General features: G+C 33.7%; 1 protein-coding gene across 1 annotated transcript in view; it reads left to right on the forward strand.

The window, feature by feature from the left end:
- Positions 1–18,511, forward strand: part of SULF1 (sulfatase 1) — a 74,413-nt gene that overhangs the window by 13,396 nt on the left and 42,506 nt on the right. Inside the window, 5 exon segments of the mRNA XM_074278852.1 lie at positions 13,025–13,175; positions 13,734–13,909; positions 15,694–15,822; positions 16,091–16,147; positions 16,992–17,121. Coding sequence (XP_074134953.1) covers positions 13,025–13,175; positions 13,734–13,909; positions 15,694–15,822; positions 16,091–16,147; positions 16,992–17,121 — 643 coding nt within the window.

Consider the following 18,511-nt stretch of genomic DNA (forward strand, 5'->3'; position numbering starts at 1 on the left):
TCCACAGTCTATTGACTAATGAAAAAGCTCTTTCTTGGATGTGTGCCCTGATTTCCATTTGATACCCCAGACAGGAATATCTTAAACAAAACAGTAATTTCTATTGGCCTTTTAGTTTATCAGTCTTTGTATCTCTTTATTACTTTGTGTTCTTTTGATGATTGTTAGGTGATTACTTAGTCATTAATGCTTTAAGTTAAAAGGGGAGGTAGAATCAGGGCATAGCTATACTGTGTGGAGTAAAATTTAGAGAGTAATGCTGCCTTTTCTCAGGGGCTGCCTTTTGTCTCTTTGTTCACATTATATTTTAGCTTCAGAATTTAGGTTTAGAGTAACCTGAATTAAGGGTATGAGTCTTAGTGTTTTATGATTCCTTTGCTTATCTAAAGACATTGCATTCCTTTATCATTTGCCTGTTTGTCACATTATGCATTAGGAATTTCATTATGAAAGTGTTTAAATAACTTTTTCCTTTTAATTGAGTGATGCATTACCTTCACCACAGGAGCTCTCTAAGTCAAAGAAACCCTGTAGAGAAGCCTTTTATACAGCAAACAATCCTTTTGGAATGTGAGGAATTGCCCATTCATTTTGGATTTTTACATATCCAGATTTCTTAAAATGGGACACACCTCTATTTAATACAGTTCCTAGAGGATAATCTTTACTAAAAGATCTATTAACTCAAATATTACAGTGATTTTCATCTTGCTAACACTAAAAAAGATTAACCTGCTAATAGCAATGTTTCCCCTAAAATCCTCCCCAATGGTCTCATTGTGGTGTGGAGGTGACTGAGTTCTTAAAGGTTATGGGCAGCAGAACATAAGGTCTGACTGGAAGTCTTCATATGCACACTAGCCTGGCAAATGGCACAAGATTTTACCTTATGACCAGGCTAGCTCACTTTGGGGAGAGAGAGGAGATGGGGAGGAAGTTATTACAAGCAAATTAGTTGCCAGATGAGTTTTTTTCAGCCAAGGGGAAATGATGAAAACCAACTACTAAGTCCTGGGTGTGAGGGTGTTCAAATCTATATTAGTGGAGGAAATTTGTAAAGTCAGCAAGCATATAAGCACTTTTAAGGCATCTGACATTGTGCTAAATGCTACAAATACAAAAGAAAGACAAAAAATGGTCCCCGATCTCATGGAGCTCAAAGTCTAAGGTGAGAGAGAACATACAATCACATGCATACATATATGTGTACATAGATACATATATGTGCACAAAAAATATGTGTTGTATATTGTGCATATATATCCAAACATGTGGAGAAATACATGTTTCTGTATTTGTATATATCGGAAACAACTGGCAAAAACTATGTTCAAATAACATGAATAGCACCCCAAAATATGTCCATAATATATTTATATTTCTATCTCAATGTATACATTTATATATGTATGTATATACATATATACACATATGTAGGAGAGACAATATGCAAACAACTATGTAAACAAGATAGATAAATATATATTTGTATGTATATACTTAGTCTAATGTGTGTGTATTTGCTTAGACATAATTGTTTGAACAATGTCTCTCCCATTCAACTGTGGTTGAATAACTCTCTGTTGATAACAGAGAGCTTGTTTTTGCCTTTCTTTGTATTCCCCACACTTAGTACAGTGTAGGATACATAGTAGATGCTTAATAAATGCTTTTTGATTTTAGGTATTCCCTCCAATAAAGTAAATCTGAACTCCTCTGTGATCATATAGGTAGCCTTCATGATTTTCAGTAGCTGAAAAAATTCATTATCTAGCAACTGACTTTCTTTGGTAATGATCTTCTCTGAAGTGAGCTAGCTTAGCAATGGCTAAGGCATCCATTATTAAGTTATTTACCAGACTGGCTGATATTTGTAAGTATATAATGGAGATATGTATGTATTTGTATGTGTGTATCAGTGAGTGATATCAAATCAAATTTTAGAAGAAAAATAACTACCACGAAATGTGTATGTTTATATCACAGTAATAATAACTTAGAAATGGTTTTGTTCCCAAATGATTTTAAAATTTTTAAAAAATTACTTCTGAACCTTTTAATATTTTGTCAAGAAAAATAATTTTTCAAGATCCTACTTTTGTACTCATTACCCTATTTTGGCAAATACACAACAAGGATTCACCAATTCAGTGAACCCAAAGGGAGCTGCCAACTCTCTTATCAATATTTGTTCAACTTCAGGAAATCAACATCCAGGATGCCAAAGCGTTACATGGCAAATATCTGTTTTGATTAAGGTGAAATAAATTGTTTTGCGTATACTCTAAGATCATTGAAAATTTCTTGAGCTGCTAAGAAACTAGAATCTTGCTAGATTTTTAATTAATAATGGAAAGAGTCTTTTAAACAGACAATACCAGATTCCATTTATGCCTAATAGAGTATCGTTTTTTCTTGTTCATTGAAGAAATTCTTAAATCTTCAGCAGGAAAATGTTAGGGGCTTTTTAGGTATAGCAACCTAAAGATAAGACTGCTGAAATTTCTCTGTGTGTGATTTATTCCTTTTAATTGAGCTTGTCAATTAATTAAATACCAAAATGATTCCAGCAAGTGGGATCCACTATAAGAGAGTGCTGCATTATAAGTATACCCAGAATGATCTTATTCTGTTAATTGTAGGAACTGGCAAAGGGAGGATAGAGCAGTGAATCCCTAATAGTTTGATTTAGCTTTATAAATTGCACGAAGAAAGAATTTGCATCCATATCGTAAATTGTTAAGGGTTGGTCTAAGGTGTTTATATTTTATTCTGCAGATAATTACTGATGGTTTTTGAGCAGGGAAATGACATGGTCAAATGGCATAAATTGGGAAGACTCTTTGGAATCCAATTGATTGATTTTGAGTGGAGAAGTTATATATTAGTTGGGTTTCTAGGCCAATCTATAAACTCCTACAGACTATACATTAAATCATGCGTCAAAGCAGCATTACCCAATAGAGGCTGAAGTATTATGTCACATCTGGCTATGGATTTTGCTATAGGACCCCAGTCTAAGATTCTTCAGCATTTCCTATTTCTTTCTACCTATGTTAATCTCCTAACTATGAGCCTGGGTGACTGCCTTGGAAGGATGTACTTACTGTTAATGCAACCAGCCAGTGAATTTATCTTAGTTTCCCTAACTGTAAAAAGGAAAGACTGAATATAAAATCCCTAGTATCTTTTTTGCCTCTGATCCTGTCCATTATGACCATATAAGAGAAATGAATGAAAATGAATAGGATAGAGACTGAAAAGGAATGACTGAAAGGTTTTGTTATTTAATGCAATAAATAAATGTAATTTGAATATTAAGTAGTGACTAAGCATATTTAAGTATATTGATGGATTTTAGTTTTCAAATAATCATTTGAGATAAAAATAATTTTTGTAATATCTAATTTTTGATACATATTGAACTTGACCAAATTTGATGGAATCTGCTCTGCTCATGTGTTCTCTTGTCAATTCAAGAGCCTCTCTGGCTCCTCTCTCCCCTTTTAATTCTGCATATACAAAAAATAAAAATAAAAATTAAGCACGTCTCTACTGAATTTCCATGCTCTGAATTGTTCTTAACTTAAAATTCAGTTTCATAATTTGAAAAAAATATTTATTGTGAACCTGCTATGTGTACTGGGAATACAAAAGTAACAAGTAAAAATCATCATATATACAGAGCTTATAGTCTACTATGAGGCCTAAAGTAGATAGAATTCAAGTTCCTTGAGGATAGGGAATTTAATTTACTGTATCTATAGGCTATAATCTCACTTTTTCATCTGATTCCTAGCACCTAGGACAATGCCTAGCCCAAAATAGATATTAGGTAATTTTTGTTGAATGAAAGTGCGTGTGGAGCAACACAACATAGTTCAAAAATTCCCATCCTTAGATCTGAGTCCTGAGTTCAAATGCCAGCTCTAATTCTTCCTAGTTATCTGTCTCAGCAAGATACTTATCAGAGCCCAAGTTCTTTCTTTGGAAAATAGGGATAATAATATTTAGTTTTCATACTTCCAAGAATTATTGGGAGGAAAGTAGTTTGTGTACCACATGTATAGCAAGTGTTATGTTACATCATAAAATGTGATAGAGGAAAATAGAGGTCCAAAGTACTATAGAAAAATTTGAGGAGGGAAGAAATGGCTTGTAAGCAGGGAAATCAGGAAGACTCATAAGAAAAGGGGCACTTAATCTGGATCTCAAAGAAAAAATAATAATTCAAGTGGCAAAGAAGCTACATTCTTAACATTATGATCACCTGCAAGAACCCACAGAAAGGGGGATCAGTAAATCCCTAGTAGTCCAGATTGAGTATAATATAAATGAAGGGAGAATTAAATTTGGGTTAAGAAATTTATATTTTCTCCTACACGTGGAGTCACTGGTGACTGAGGAAGACTAATTTGAGCAAAAATAAAAATGATATGGTCAGATGCCATACATTAGGAAGATTCTTTAGATCTGAAGGAGATAGGGAAGGCACAAATTGTGATGTTTAGAGTTAGAGAAGTCCTTAAAAATGAGGAGCCTGAACCCTAAAGAGGTAAAATGACTTACCTAGGGCACAGGTGGTAAGTAGCAGAACAAGAACTGGAACCCAGGACCACTAATTTCAAACCTGACATTCTCTCTACTATATTAAGCTAACTGAATCAAGAGGGCTTGAACACAGGAGAAGTCAACTAAGCAGTGCTTCCAAAATTCATCTTGGAACGTCATAGTCATTAAGTTGATTCTTGTAGAGACCTCAAATGTTCCATCAAACTTTACATCTACTAATAGCAATCAGGAATGGGAGAGTGGTCGAAGCAATGAGTTTTGTTCAGTCCCCACCTCTGATACTTGTCCAAGTCATTTTAATACCTCAGTTTCTCTATATGTAAATTGGGAGGACTGGACAAAATCACTTCTGAGCATCCTTCCAGATTTATATTTAAGGTCCTGAAGGAGAACATCTTCATAACACCAGCATATACATATTACTGCTACAAGAAGATTTTGGTTTTTTCCTACCTTCATTCATTAGGGGTACAAACTACTAACTAGCGATTTTATAGAGTCCACTATATAATTTCATTCACTGTGTTTATAGGTTACAGTCTGTTCTCTTTGGGAAGAAAATGAGATGACAAAATGGACCAGTGTAACAGAGATAGAATGAAAAAAAAAACACAGCTGCTACATTCTAGCCAATATGAAGTTTAGACAGAATAAGCATCAATCCAGTTTATGCTCTAATCCCAGGTGCAGAATCTGAGGACTGTGAGTTTGTGTAAATATAGGAAACTTCAGGATGTGGAGAAAATTTGAATTAGTGTAAATGTTTAATCCTGCTTCCATTTGCTGCTTAGCCTTAGGCTTTTTAAGGAACTCACACTTGGCTGGTAGTTCTGTCTCCCTGTCTGTCTCAGCAGTCCAGAATTCCTAGCATCTTTGTTGTTGAAGTTTCCCGTGCTCCCCCAAAGGAAAGGGCCAGAGAGGGTCAGAGTGAGTTTGTTGTTCCAGTGAGTGACTGCTCAGGTTCAGAGTTCAGTCACCATACAAAAGAAGTGAGACAAATTGAAGACAAACTGCCAATGGTGGTGTGTGAAGCTACTGAATAGCTGATTTCTGTAGCAAAAACCCAAGTAGCATATTCAAGCAAAGGGATGGAAGAAGTTAAGTGTCTCACAGAAATATCTGGCAGACCCTAGGAAAACAGAGCAAGAAGCTATTGACTCCACCTATTGGGGACTAGAGAGATGTAATGTGAATATTTTCCCCTCAGGTTTTTCTTCCTTGGTGGCCAAGCACCATTTGGATCCCTTTTATCTAGCCTTAGGTTATAGCCATCTGACCTACTTGCAATGTAGCCATTATATCAGGTTTCTCTAGTGTTTTCCCCCAACAAAGGAAGGAAACCAGTTCAATATCAGCTTATTGGCTTTACAAACTGAGATTAGAGGTTATGCCTACAGATTAAGAATTAGAAGAGATTATCAGTCACATATGACAGGAGGCACTGTTTAATATGGCAGGAGTTCAATAGCATATGGCTTCCTATAGGAATTTCGCAATAGGAGAAATCCTCTGTCATTTGCTGCTAGTTCTTATTTTGCCATCCCATCTCCATAAAGTCCCTTGAGAAGTCCTAGACTCAGTTATTCTGATTGGAACAACTGAATTGGTGGGAAATTGTCTCCCATCTCCACAGTCATCTCACTCTAATCTGAGTTTCGAACTCTGTCCCTTAAGAGCAACTCTATAATTGAGTTCTATCTATTTACTTCAATTTAAATCAACAAGCATTTATTGAGGACATATTTATTGTATGAAATGTACCTGCTGTTAAGTAGAATAAGAAAATGGAAGATAATTTAATTTCTAGACCACTCTGTATATGCTCCCTCATGAGAAATTTCCTCTCAAATTTTATTTTGATTTGATTTGATCCTTCCTTCCTATCCCATTTCTTCCTTTTTAAACCAACTATTATAAATTTAATATGAGCGAGCAATACAGGCAATTAAATTTACATAGGAACTATTTGCAGTTAAAGAAATGATTTCTCAAGGCATGAGATATGACAGCAAATTTTCAGGTATTCCAGAACATCTCCATGAGATTTCTTTATGAATGCATTGCCTTTCACTTTTCTTCTTTAACATCACAGTGAGTAGCTTTTTTCAAATACTTTTTTTCTTCATATCATTTCATAAAATTATTTCAGATTTTTACATCTCCCATACTTGTCCATTTTAATTGCATTGTAATATGTTTATGAAGCACAGTTTATTTAACAATTCCCCTATTATTAGACATATAAGTTCCTTCTGGTATTTGGCAATGACAAATAATGCCATCATCAAAATCTTTGAAAAAAATCATTCCTTTTTTTTGTTTTCTATAACATTTCCAGGGTATATTTTCATTAGTGGGATTATCAGATCAAACATATATATAACATATATATGTTATACACTGTAAACCAAAATTCTCTTGAAACTATCACTTTGGTGGAATTGATCACTCTCCATGGGTCTCTGCCTGTCAAGATGAAAGGTCTCATTATTAAGTCTCTATTCAGTGCAATGCATTCCCTCACAAGGCAATGGCATTGCCCCCATCAGACACTAGATGACCAGATGTCTTATAGGGGATTCTTGTCCTGTTATGTGCTGGACTAGGCTTCTGAAATGTCTGTCAGCTCAGATTCTCTAATGATTGAATCTGTGATTTTTAACTACCTCAAGTTATGTCAGCAAGTAAAATATATTAGAAAGAAAATATTATTTTCAAAGAAAGTTAGATACATAGAAAAAGTTAAAGGACTTAAGTGATTTTTCCATTTCTCTGATTAACCAATCAGTCAATAAGCATTTATTAAGTACCTACTATGTGTCAGGAACTGTTTGTTGTTCTTTTGTATCACTCATTTTTGTAACCCCATTTAAGGTTTTCATGGCAAAGATACTGGAGCAGTTTGCCTTTTCTTTCTCCAGCTCATTTTACAGATGAGGAAACTGAGGCAAACAGGGTGAAGTGACTTGCCCAGTGTCACAAGGCTAATAAGTGTCTGAGGATGGATTTGAACTCATGAAGATGAGTTTTCTAAATCCAGTTTACAACTTTTTACACTGCACCATCTAGTTACTCCAAGAGCTATATTAAGCTAAGTTTAGGTAATACAAAAAGAGGCAAAAAGACACTTCCTGCCTTCAAGGAGCTCACAATCTAATGATGTAATGATCTGGGTAATAAATCCAGAAACTCAGTGCTAAAGAAAAAAAATTATTAAATTATACTTTCTTTTAGAAGTAATGCAGTTCAGCTACCTTATACTTAGTAAAAAAAAAAAAAAAACACCTTACCTGGAGAGATAACAGAAGTTAAGTTAATACCAGAACAGAAACTATATGAATAATATGCTTCAGGGATATTTTTAAAAACTAAATCCAGTTGAGTTCCAAAAATCAAAATTGGGTCTCATTCCACCCTTTTGTTGTTGCTACTGGTTTTGGAAAAAATAAAAAGCCAATTCTGTTGTCTATCTACCCTATCTGCAACAAATCCTATAAGAGCCATAGATGTGTTAAACATACTGTGAGAATACAAGATTCCCCAGTATTGCCTGAACCAGCTTAAAATATAATTGGGAAATATATAACAAACTAAATAAAAACACAATAAAACATAAATAATATTACATTTTCAAACTAAGTCAATATGCACCTCACAGTGATCTTGACATGGATGAGTGGTCCATCTCTATATGAGTCTGACACCACTGTCTTTGACAATCTGGTTTGATTTAATACTTAGAGCAAATATTTATTTAGTGGTTGGTAGAAGTTTTCAAATGGAACCCAAAGTAGTTATATTCAAGTTTAATATAGATCAGAGTAAATTTTAGGACTTATATAAGAGGGAAGATGGTATGTAGATAGAACCCTAGACCTAACATCAGAAACCACTAATTCAAATCTAACTTCTGTTACTAGGAGCAAGGAAATAACCATATGTCTATACCACTTCTAGTCTTGGAAACCAGATAAAATGGTCATTCTGAAATCTCCTCAAGGAGGACAGGAAAGTTTAGTTTATTCTGAAGTCTAGAGAGCCTCTCCCAAAAATTACCAGAGGTATTCTAGAGATGCCTAAGCAACTTCTCCAAATTATAACTCAGGTCAGAAGTAAATCCTTTAGCATGATTGATGCATACAACAGATTACATTTGCCCACCTTAGTCATGAAACATTTAAATAATAGCATAGGCCCTAAGATCAGTAGGTGAATGGGAAGATCAAATGCTTTATCCCTGAGGACATAAGAGTAAAGGGTATTAAAATCATAAAATAGGAATGGAGAAAGGAGAGTAAAAGAAAATCTTGCCACTATCACCCCATTTAAAAAAAAATGACATGAATTTGTATTTTGGAAATTATTCCTATTTACCTATATAGCAGCCACTAGTTACCATAATATAGATTTGATTTTCCAACAATAAGGCAATTTACTACCCCCCACCAGTGGGTACATAGTCCTCAGATAAAGGACTGACATTGTTATCTGATTCTCAACAGATTCTAAATTGACCAAAATAGAGGATTAAAGAGAAAGAATAAAGAACTGAGAACATTCCCCCCCCTTTTTTTCTCTTCACTTCAGAGAAGTAATAACAAGGAGGTGATAAATATAACCAAATTAAATGTTAATAAAGAAGGATTGATGTGATTCATACAGAGAGTTACCTCAGAATTAGCTACCAGAGCTTCAATGGAAATAGGTCCAACTCTCCATCTTTGGGTGATAATGACCTGAGAGACTTCTGATTTCTTTCACTGTCACAAAAATGTGGATTTTTCATAGTCTATGTCATTTAAGTGGTTTTTTAAAAAATGTATCTTTTCCTTTAGCCTTTAATAATATAGTTGTTTATCTGATACTTAACATGCCTTAGGGAATTGCAAACAAGAATTTTGTTTAGTCTAAAAAAAGAAAACATCAGTTAAAGCCAGAGGGCAGGAGGCCATGTGTTAAAGTACTATCTTACAAGCTACATTTTTGATAATCTACAAGGATGAAAGATTGTAATTTTTTAAATGACTAGTCAACTTAAGATCTCTAAAGAAAACTGATGGTTCATGGGAATAGTGATTCACCTGTCTTCTTCCAGAAGAATAAAGCTGCATTCTCTTTTACTGGTTTTTCTACTCTATGCTTCAGATTCCGTGGGAATTCTTCTTTGGAGAACAAAGTCATACTGTAAAAGGGAAGGGAAAGGAAAAGAAAGAAAAGGAGAGAGGAGAGAAGAATAGAGGAGAAGAGAAAAGAGGAGAGGGGTGAGGAGAGGAGGAAATAAAAAAGGAAAGAAAAGAAATTATTTTGGCAATATGCCTTGTATTTTTATGAATTCCCACATAAAATTCAATGAAACATAATCTTTTCCCAAATATGGGATCCCAATTTACAAAAGTGAAGCTTGCAGGGAAGCATAGAACATGGACCCTGGAGTCAGAAAGAACAGAATTCAAAATTGACCTCTGACACTCAATAGTTAAGTGACTAGTCCTTAATACTGATTGCCTCTAAAATTAAAAAAAAATTTTCATGAAGCTCACAATAATCTTACCTATTTTACCAAATGAGGCTGAATAATGCAAAACACATTAGTATATCTGGTGTCAATATCATTAACCCATTATGAGTTCACAGTTCATTCCTACTATTAAAAATTTTAATCATGTGAAACTGGTTTTGTGATTTAAAAAAATTAACCAATAGATTTTTAATTTAAAGTTTCTTGTCATTAAATAAGTAAGAGAATATTTGAATATTAAAAATAAACATGGTAAAGTTATTCTGGTATAGCAACACCCTTTTAAAAATTATGGATGAGTGAACAATTTGAAAACCTGTTAAAAGAGAAAGAGATTTCTCATTTTTCTAATTACAAAACATCCCAAGGAATGCATAGTAACCCCCTTTTCCAGGAGAAAGAACATTTTGTGTTCTTACATACCCAAACTGAGAATAGTAGGATCATAGGAATTAGCTCACCAAGAGACCACAGAGGTCAGCTAGTATGCAACCCACTCATACAACCTACGCACTTTATAGCTAAAATAGCTGAGGCTGAAGAGTGTAACTTACTCTAAGTCATGTGGGCAGTAAGAGATAGACCTAAAATTAGAAACCAAGCCTTCTGAATTTAAACCAGTTCTCTTTCTCCTTATGAGGCAGCCCATCCTAATGTTGGTTTTTAATACACAAGAAGAGTTCATTATTTAAACAAGTCATAAAATCATAATATTAACTAAAAGAGACTTTGCTGTTTCATCTGTTCTTGAAATTCAGGCCGGTGGAAAACAAGTCAATTTTTGGATCTGGACAGATTCCTTCATGCTTTGTTCATGGGAACCATTCAGTATGAGTCATCTACTTACTGTACAATCCAGTAGAAGAAAATGTGTTCTGTAATTCCCCCTCAACAATACAGGAAGATATTGTCTAAAAGTTTCCACTAGTGATTTTTGCCACAATGCATAGTATAGTGCCCATGAAATTTGTAGGATAAACTATAGTTTAAGACTTTGGGTACATGGGATCTAACCTTTTTGAAGATATTGTTATTTGTATGATAAGTGCCATGTTGTAATTTGAGCCAGTTTACGAACTTTCCCTACTGATATTTTCATTCACATTCAAGAATAATATTTACTTACTGACAGAAAAATGGAATATGAATATAGTAGAGTGGAGAATCAGGGATGAACTTTTCTGCTGTCTGGAGCAGGATCTGCTATAGAAGTGGGCAAAAAGCTTTTCCCCAGATCTCCTGTAAAGAAGGGGAAGAGTGAGAAAAAGAGGAAGAGGAAAAGAGAAAAATTTTATATTTACATGGCCTGTTTCCATTCAAAATTCTTCATTGCTGTAATTGTATCTCTAAGGTGTTTCAGATAATCACATTCTCTTAGGCTTACGTGTCTCTTGGGAAAAATAACACATTGGAATCAGGCCATTATAGGATGAATTTTATATGTGAGGTCAGTAATTCATTTGGGAATGTCTGATCATACTTATTCAACCTAAAATTAATAATTTGTTATTTGGAATAATAATCTCTTGAATAATATTACTGCATTATATTCAAGTGAACTTACAAATAAAACCTAAAAGTTATCCTAGCTATGATCTTTTCAGGGTTGGCAGCAATTAGATATCAGTTTTCTTTATTACTCGCCCAGGATTTTGATATTCATTCTGACCAAGGAGTTCTTTGCAGAGCTGTGTTTTGACTCAATAGTAAAGATATGTTGACTCTTGGTAAAATTTACTTCCATTGTGCATTGTGCATCTCTCTCTCTCTTTCTTTCTCTGTATATATATATATATATATATATATATATATATATATATATATATATATATAAAAACATCAGTTTGACTGCAATGCAGAGCATATAAAATGTAGACCTATTAAATCAGTCTAGAAAGGTAAGGTCTATCAAGATCATAGAAAACATTAAAAGACTTGTCTTAAAATGAGAGCATGTCAGGTGCAAGTCTTTATTTAAAAGTTTAAATTGAAATAATTCCAGGGGTTTCAATGATGTTTCAGGTGACAGTGATTTCAAATTCACTTTTATCACAAAAAGAAATTAAGATTTTTGTGGTAGCAAAGAATTGGAAAATGATTAGATGCCCATCAATTGGGGAATGGATGAATAAATTATGGTATATTAAAGTAATGGACTATTATTGTTCTATTTTAAAATGATGAACAGGCTGGTTTTAGAAATGTATGGAAAGATTTATATGAACTGATACTGAGTGAAGCAATTAGAATCAAAAAAAACATTGTATGTAGCAACAAAAAGATTATGGGATGATAAACTATCATAGACTTGGTTCTTCTCAGCAATTTACTGATTCAAGGCAATCCTAACAAACTTTGGACAGAAAGAATCATCTGCTTCCAGAGAGAGCTATGCAGACTGAATGCAGATCAATGCACACTATTTTCACCTTTCTTTCCCCTTCTTTTTTCTTTCTAATGGTTTTTCCCTTATGCTCTGTTTTTCCCTCCTAACATGATTCATTTGGAAATATATAAAAAAATGAATGTACTTCTATAACCTAAAAAGTAAAATAAAAAGAAACTTAAACTCTAACTGTATGCATAGCCTAGGGAAATTAGGATTTAAGATAAGACATGTTTCCTATCCTCTAGGACTTGGTAGACTAATAGGAAAGAAAGGATAGGCAGAATATGTTTTTAGTTCTACAAAAGATCCAAGAAGGGAAAGAGTTCTTCAGTCCAGAGGAATCAGAGTAGACTTCCCAGTGCACTTTTCAATGTAATTTGTCAATTCCTCTAAGCAAAAAAGACATAGTCTGAAGAGAAAAAAATGATGTGTTAGTGATGTTTTAATTGCTTCCCATGAAAGATTATTTCATGACTCTTATTACTGAGTCTCTGTAAGTGACTAAATATAAAAATACACTAAGACTCCTTCCTGGCTATTTTCAGTACTCCCAGTTACAACTATGCACCAAATATGGATAAGCATTGGATTATGCAGTACACAGGACCCATGCTGCCCATCCACATGGAATTTACAAATGTTTTGCAGCGGAAAAGGCTTCAGACTCTGATGTCAGTTGATGACTCTGTAGAAAGGGTAAGCACATAAAATCTACAAGGAGGCTTCCTCCTATTTTCTCTCCTGTGTCACCTGCCCTTTCCATTAAAGCTTTTTGTTGTTTCACATTTTCCTTGCATTTCAGGACGTTGATTTTTAAATACCCTTTCCATTTCCATCATGGCTCTATCTTTTCCCCATCACCATACTTTTTTTTATTTATGGTTCAGGTAGAATTGAGGGAAGCCAAGCTAGTCAGAGCTGGAAGAGAAACAGGAAGAACATTTAAATATAAGGGCAGCAATAAAGTAATTTATTTCCTTAATGCATCTTCAAAATGATATGTTAAAGAAAGTTTTCTTCTTAGCCAAAAATTAACATGTGATGAGAATGTAAACATTTGAAAAATGGCTAAATTATTGCCGTTTGTGATCTTCTTTGCATATTAAAATGCACATATTGTCTAATTATTAAATTATTCTGATTATTAAATTATTAAAGAAAAAAATTTAAAAGGAGGATTAAGTGGGGATAATTGTGGTAAAATCCTTTGGATGTCATGTTATATCATTCCATTTTCCCTGTGATATATTTTAGCTATATAATATGCTTGTGGAAACTGGAGAACTGGATAACACCTACATCATTTACACAGCAGACCATGGATACCATATTGGACAGTTTGGATTGGTCAAGGGGAAATCCATGCCATATGATTTTGATATCCGTGTTCCTTTCTTTATTCGTGGACCAAGTGTAGAACCAGGATCAATGTAAGTATTCTTCTATTTACGACACTAGCTATTGTGCAAAAAGCAATTCAATGATTTTGATTAATAAAAGTCTCTAATCTAGAAACATTATTATCTTCAGATTGCATAATTTAAATGAAAAGGATAATATGTTGTTTTTTCAGTAATATTCAAAATAACTTAAAGAGAGAAAAAAGGTTACATTATTAACAATCAATGTTTGCATACCAAAAAGAACTCATACTTCTTGGTCTGTTAGGTAAAAAAGAATTTTGGAATGGAAAGAAGAAGGATTTATGACTGTGCAACAACCTCTCATTTATTTGAGTTCAAAACAGCCTCTTTACAATTTCTTGAAGTCTAGATTACACACATACATATAGACAAATTCACATTTACTCATATATACATATATGTGTATATATATGTTGTGATATCTATATCTCTTTATAGTTATATCTATCTATATCCATATGCATGTATGTGTGTATGTAAAATGTGAATTATTTGATTAACCCAGAGCACTTTGATGAAAATAAGCACTGAGTAAAAAACAGAAGACATGGCCTTAAGTTGTCAGTTAGTAAATATTTATTAAACACCTAGTATGTATTTAAAGTCTGTGTTAACTTGAGTGAGCCAAAGTGTCTCTATCTCAGTCTCCCCATTTAGAAAATGAGCTAAAAGGAATACCAAAGATAATCCAGTATAGTCCTCTAATTTTTCAAATCATGAAATTATCAGTTCAAGATTGATAGGCAACCAAGAGGCATCAGAAGTTTAACTCCTTCATGTAAGAGCTGAAAGAAATCCAGAGAAATTAGGTGACTTGTCCAAATCTCACCGCAAGCACAGACAGAATGAGTGAACAAAGATATTGGAAGGTCTCATGACACAAAACCCAATGCCTTTGCTACTATATCATGCTGCATTCCTTAGGGGTGGTGGACTTAAGTGATTTGTGTTTTGAGAATTTGGAGATATGTCTGGTCTTTCTCAAAAGTGAATCTTAGACTCTCTGTTTGAGAAGTAGAATAGGAGAGAATAGTATTCAACTTTGAAAGCCTTTAGTTATCTTTTGATGGAATCTGACAGCTCTGTTTTTAAAAACCCCTTACATCTGTAGGAAAAACCTTTGACTTAAAGAATTTTGAGAAGCCAGCACAAATCCTGTGAAGGCTGTATGCCTGACCTTGTCTAGGCTGGTAGCTCCTTTAGACTATGGGTATTAATGAGGCCATGATCTCTACTTCTGATCCCTTTGTGGGTCAGTTAGCTTTGCTCCAATCCACAGCTACAGAGTTCAATCCTCACACAAACCAAATGTTTATAAATACCTCTCTTTGGTCACAATGGGGTCAAAAAAAAAGAACTTATGGATAGGTAAAAGTCAATTTTTCATGACTTCACATGGTTGTTGTAAGGAACAAATGAGAAAATATATGTAAAGCATTGGTGTCAAACTCAAATGTGAACTAATTTCATAGTGACTTTAAAAATAGCAAATTACCATTGTTTTTATTTTTATGTATATGTTATATATCATTATGTTATAATAATATATAAATAATATAAATAGTATATATTATACTTTAATTTATTAATAAATTATCTTTTAGTTATTTCATAAAATATTTCCCAATTGCATTTCAATCAGGCTCTGGCCTCAGTCTGGTGGTAGCTTGACACTTTATAAACCTTAAACTACTTATATTGTTACTTCTATGCTCTTAGAAAAGTACAATAAATTGTATATCTTCTTGAGGGGAGATGAATGGATTTCTCCTCTGACTATTCCTTTATAGAGTATCTCAGATTGTGCTGAACATTGACCTGGCTCCCACCATCCTGGATATAGCTGGGCTTGATACTCCTCCTGATGTTGATGGCAAGTCTGTCCTCAAACTACTGGACCTAGAAAAACCAGGTAACAGGTGGGTCATTATCCTTCCCTACAGCCAGTTTCAGTATATACTTGAGCCAACCCACCATGGCATAGAGAAAAAGTCTAGCAAAACAAGCTCTTTCCATCAGGATCACCACAAACTTGGAATTTCTAAGCTGTATGTGAATAGTACATTTATAAAGTTACAGTTACGGTCCATATGAAGTGAGAGGTGCTTCTTTAAATAAACTGTTAATACAAGTCCTTATAAAGAGGCTTCCAGATACCAGCTGTAAATATTATTGTTTTGCTTTCAGGTTTCGAACAAACAAAAAGACCAAAATTTGGCGTGATACATTCCTAGTGGAAAGAGGGTAATTATTGGCTTTGGGGTGCTGATGGAAAACATTCTTAGTGGTTAAATCTACCTCTTGGGTGCTTTTTTTTTTCATTTTTACTGAGCAAGCCTGCAGATTTTGTAATTCCTAGTCACAAGGTTGAATCATTTCTAATCCTTCTCTGCTGACCAGCAAAGCAAGGTAGATCTCTCATTACAGCCTTCCTGCATCTGAATTTTCAACAATGAATTTTTATAGTATGGGGCCTCAAACTATTCTTTGATTTAAACTTTTTTTTCATCTATAGCATTTTATTGAGAAAAAAAATGAATCAACTTTTTTGAGCAAAAGTGATCATATCACTTTTAAAATACAAATCCATGTTTACCTCTTCAGTTGCATTCAAAGCCCCATCTCCATTCTATCAGATCCTGGTTCTTTAAATTACACTAAAATAAATTTCAAAATACAATGGAAATTTATTTATAAAAACAGTGATTTCTACCCATTTGATTCTATGCTTCACCTTTTATCATAACATCAATTCTCACAACTAAAAGATATACAAATAATCATTTAGCTTTTCTGACTTTATAACCTATAAAACCAAGCACTGGAGATATAAAGATTTTAAAAATTGTTACTGTTTGGAAAAGGTGACTCTAGTATTATTTTTGCCATCCCAGAAAGTTTCTTGGTGATTCTTGTTAAGTTTTCATCCAAGCAGCTCACCAAATGCTGAATTTGTCAGTACTTCCCTCTTTCAGAGCTCTTTCTCTTAAGTTCCTTCCTCTTGCTGAAAAATAAGGTTATAGAGTGGGCAGGGATTACTGAAGGTGAGGAAGACCACTTCTCTAATGCTTGTCCCTTTATATCAAAGCAAATTCCTACGTAAGAAGGAAGAACCTAGCAAGAATGCCCAGCAGTCAAATCACTTACCCAAATATGAGAGGGTCAAAGAACTTTGCCAACAAGCACGATATCAAACAGCTTGTGAACAACCTGGACAGGTGAGTACAAAAGAGTAACACTTGTATTCATTAGTAATTTGTGGCAAGGAAAATGAAGACCTCACTCTCCTCCCCCCATGCCACACCCCCCAAGAAAATAAGTTTAAAAATAAGGAAATTCTAATTCAGAGTTTCTTTTTGTATTTTGTAACTCCCTTTGGCAATCTGGTAAGGCTTATGTGTTTATTTCTTTATAAAATACTGTTTAATTTTTCTATTATCAATAATTTTTTTCTTCCTCACCTCCCCCCCCATTAAAAAAAACACAAAGAAATTTAAAACCCTTATAACAAATTGCATAGTTAAGCAAAATAAATTCCCATATTGGCCATAATCCAAAAATGTGTTTTTCATTCTGCATATTAGTCCATCATCTCTCTGAAAGAAGGTAGGCAGCATTCTTCTGCATCAGTCCTCTGGAATCTTGGTTGGTCATTGTATGGATCAGAATTCTTAAGTCTTTCAGAATTATTTGTTTTTACAATATTTTTATTAAGTTATAAATTATTATCTTGGTTCTCTGCATTTCACTCTATTATTTCATAAATGCCTTTCAAAATTTCTCTGAAAATGTCTTTCTTCATTTCTTACAGCACAATAGCATTCCATTACAGCCATGTACCACATTTTGTTCAACTATTCCCCATTTTATGGGTAGAACCTTAGTTTCCAGTTTCTTTGTCACCACAAAAAAAACCACTATAGGTGTTTTTTTTTTAATATGCAAGAGCTTCTTTACTTTTTAAAAAACTGTTTGGTACTATAGACCTAAAAGTGATATCACTAGTTTAGAGGGCATATATAGTTTCATAACTTTCAAGATATTGTAATCCCAAATTGCTTACCAGAATGACTGGACCAATTCATAGCCCCAGTAACAATGCATCTATTTTGCTACAACCTTTCCAACATTTATCATACTCCTTTTTTCTCAGCCTTGCCAATCTGATGGGTATGAGATAAGACATCACTTTTGTTTAATTTTCATTTCCTCAATTAGTAATTTGTTGCATTTTTCATATAGCTAGAAAGGATATCTTCCCTAGAAAACTACCTGTTCATATTATTTGACAATTTATAAATTGGTGTGTGGCTCTTATGCTTATCAATTCTTTAATATATCTTGGAAATGAAAGAGAGTGGTATTGCAAAGATTATTTTCTCCATTCAATTGTTTCCATTCTAATCTTGACCATATTGGATTTGCTTATACAAAACTTTTAAAATTTTTGTAATGAAAATTCTCCATTTTATCTTCTGTAATCTCTCTTCGATGTTTAATTCATCTTCTCCTGCACATAAACCTGAAAAGTAATTTCTTCATTGTTTCTCTGATTTGTTTATGATGTGACTTTTTATATCCAGATTACTTATTCATTATCTTATTAAA

The sequence above is a fragment of the Sminthopsis crassicaudata genome, chromosome 1 (genome assembly GCF_048593235.1).
Source record: "Sminthopsis crassicaudata isolate SCR6 chromosome 1, ASM4859323v1, whole genome shotgun sequence".
Lineage (NCBI taxonomy): Eukaryota > Metazoa > Chordata > Mammalia > Dasyuromorphia > Dasyuridae > Sminthopsis > Sminthopsis crassicaudata.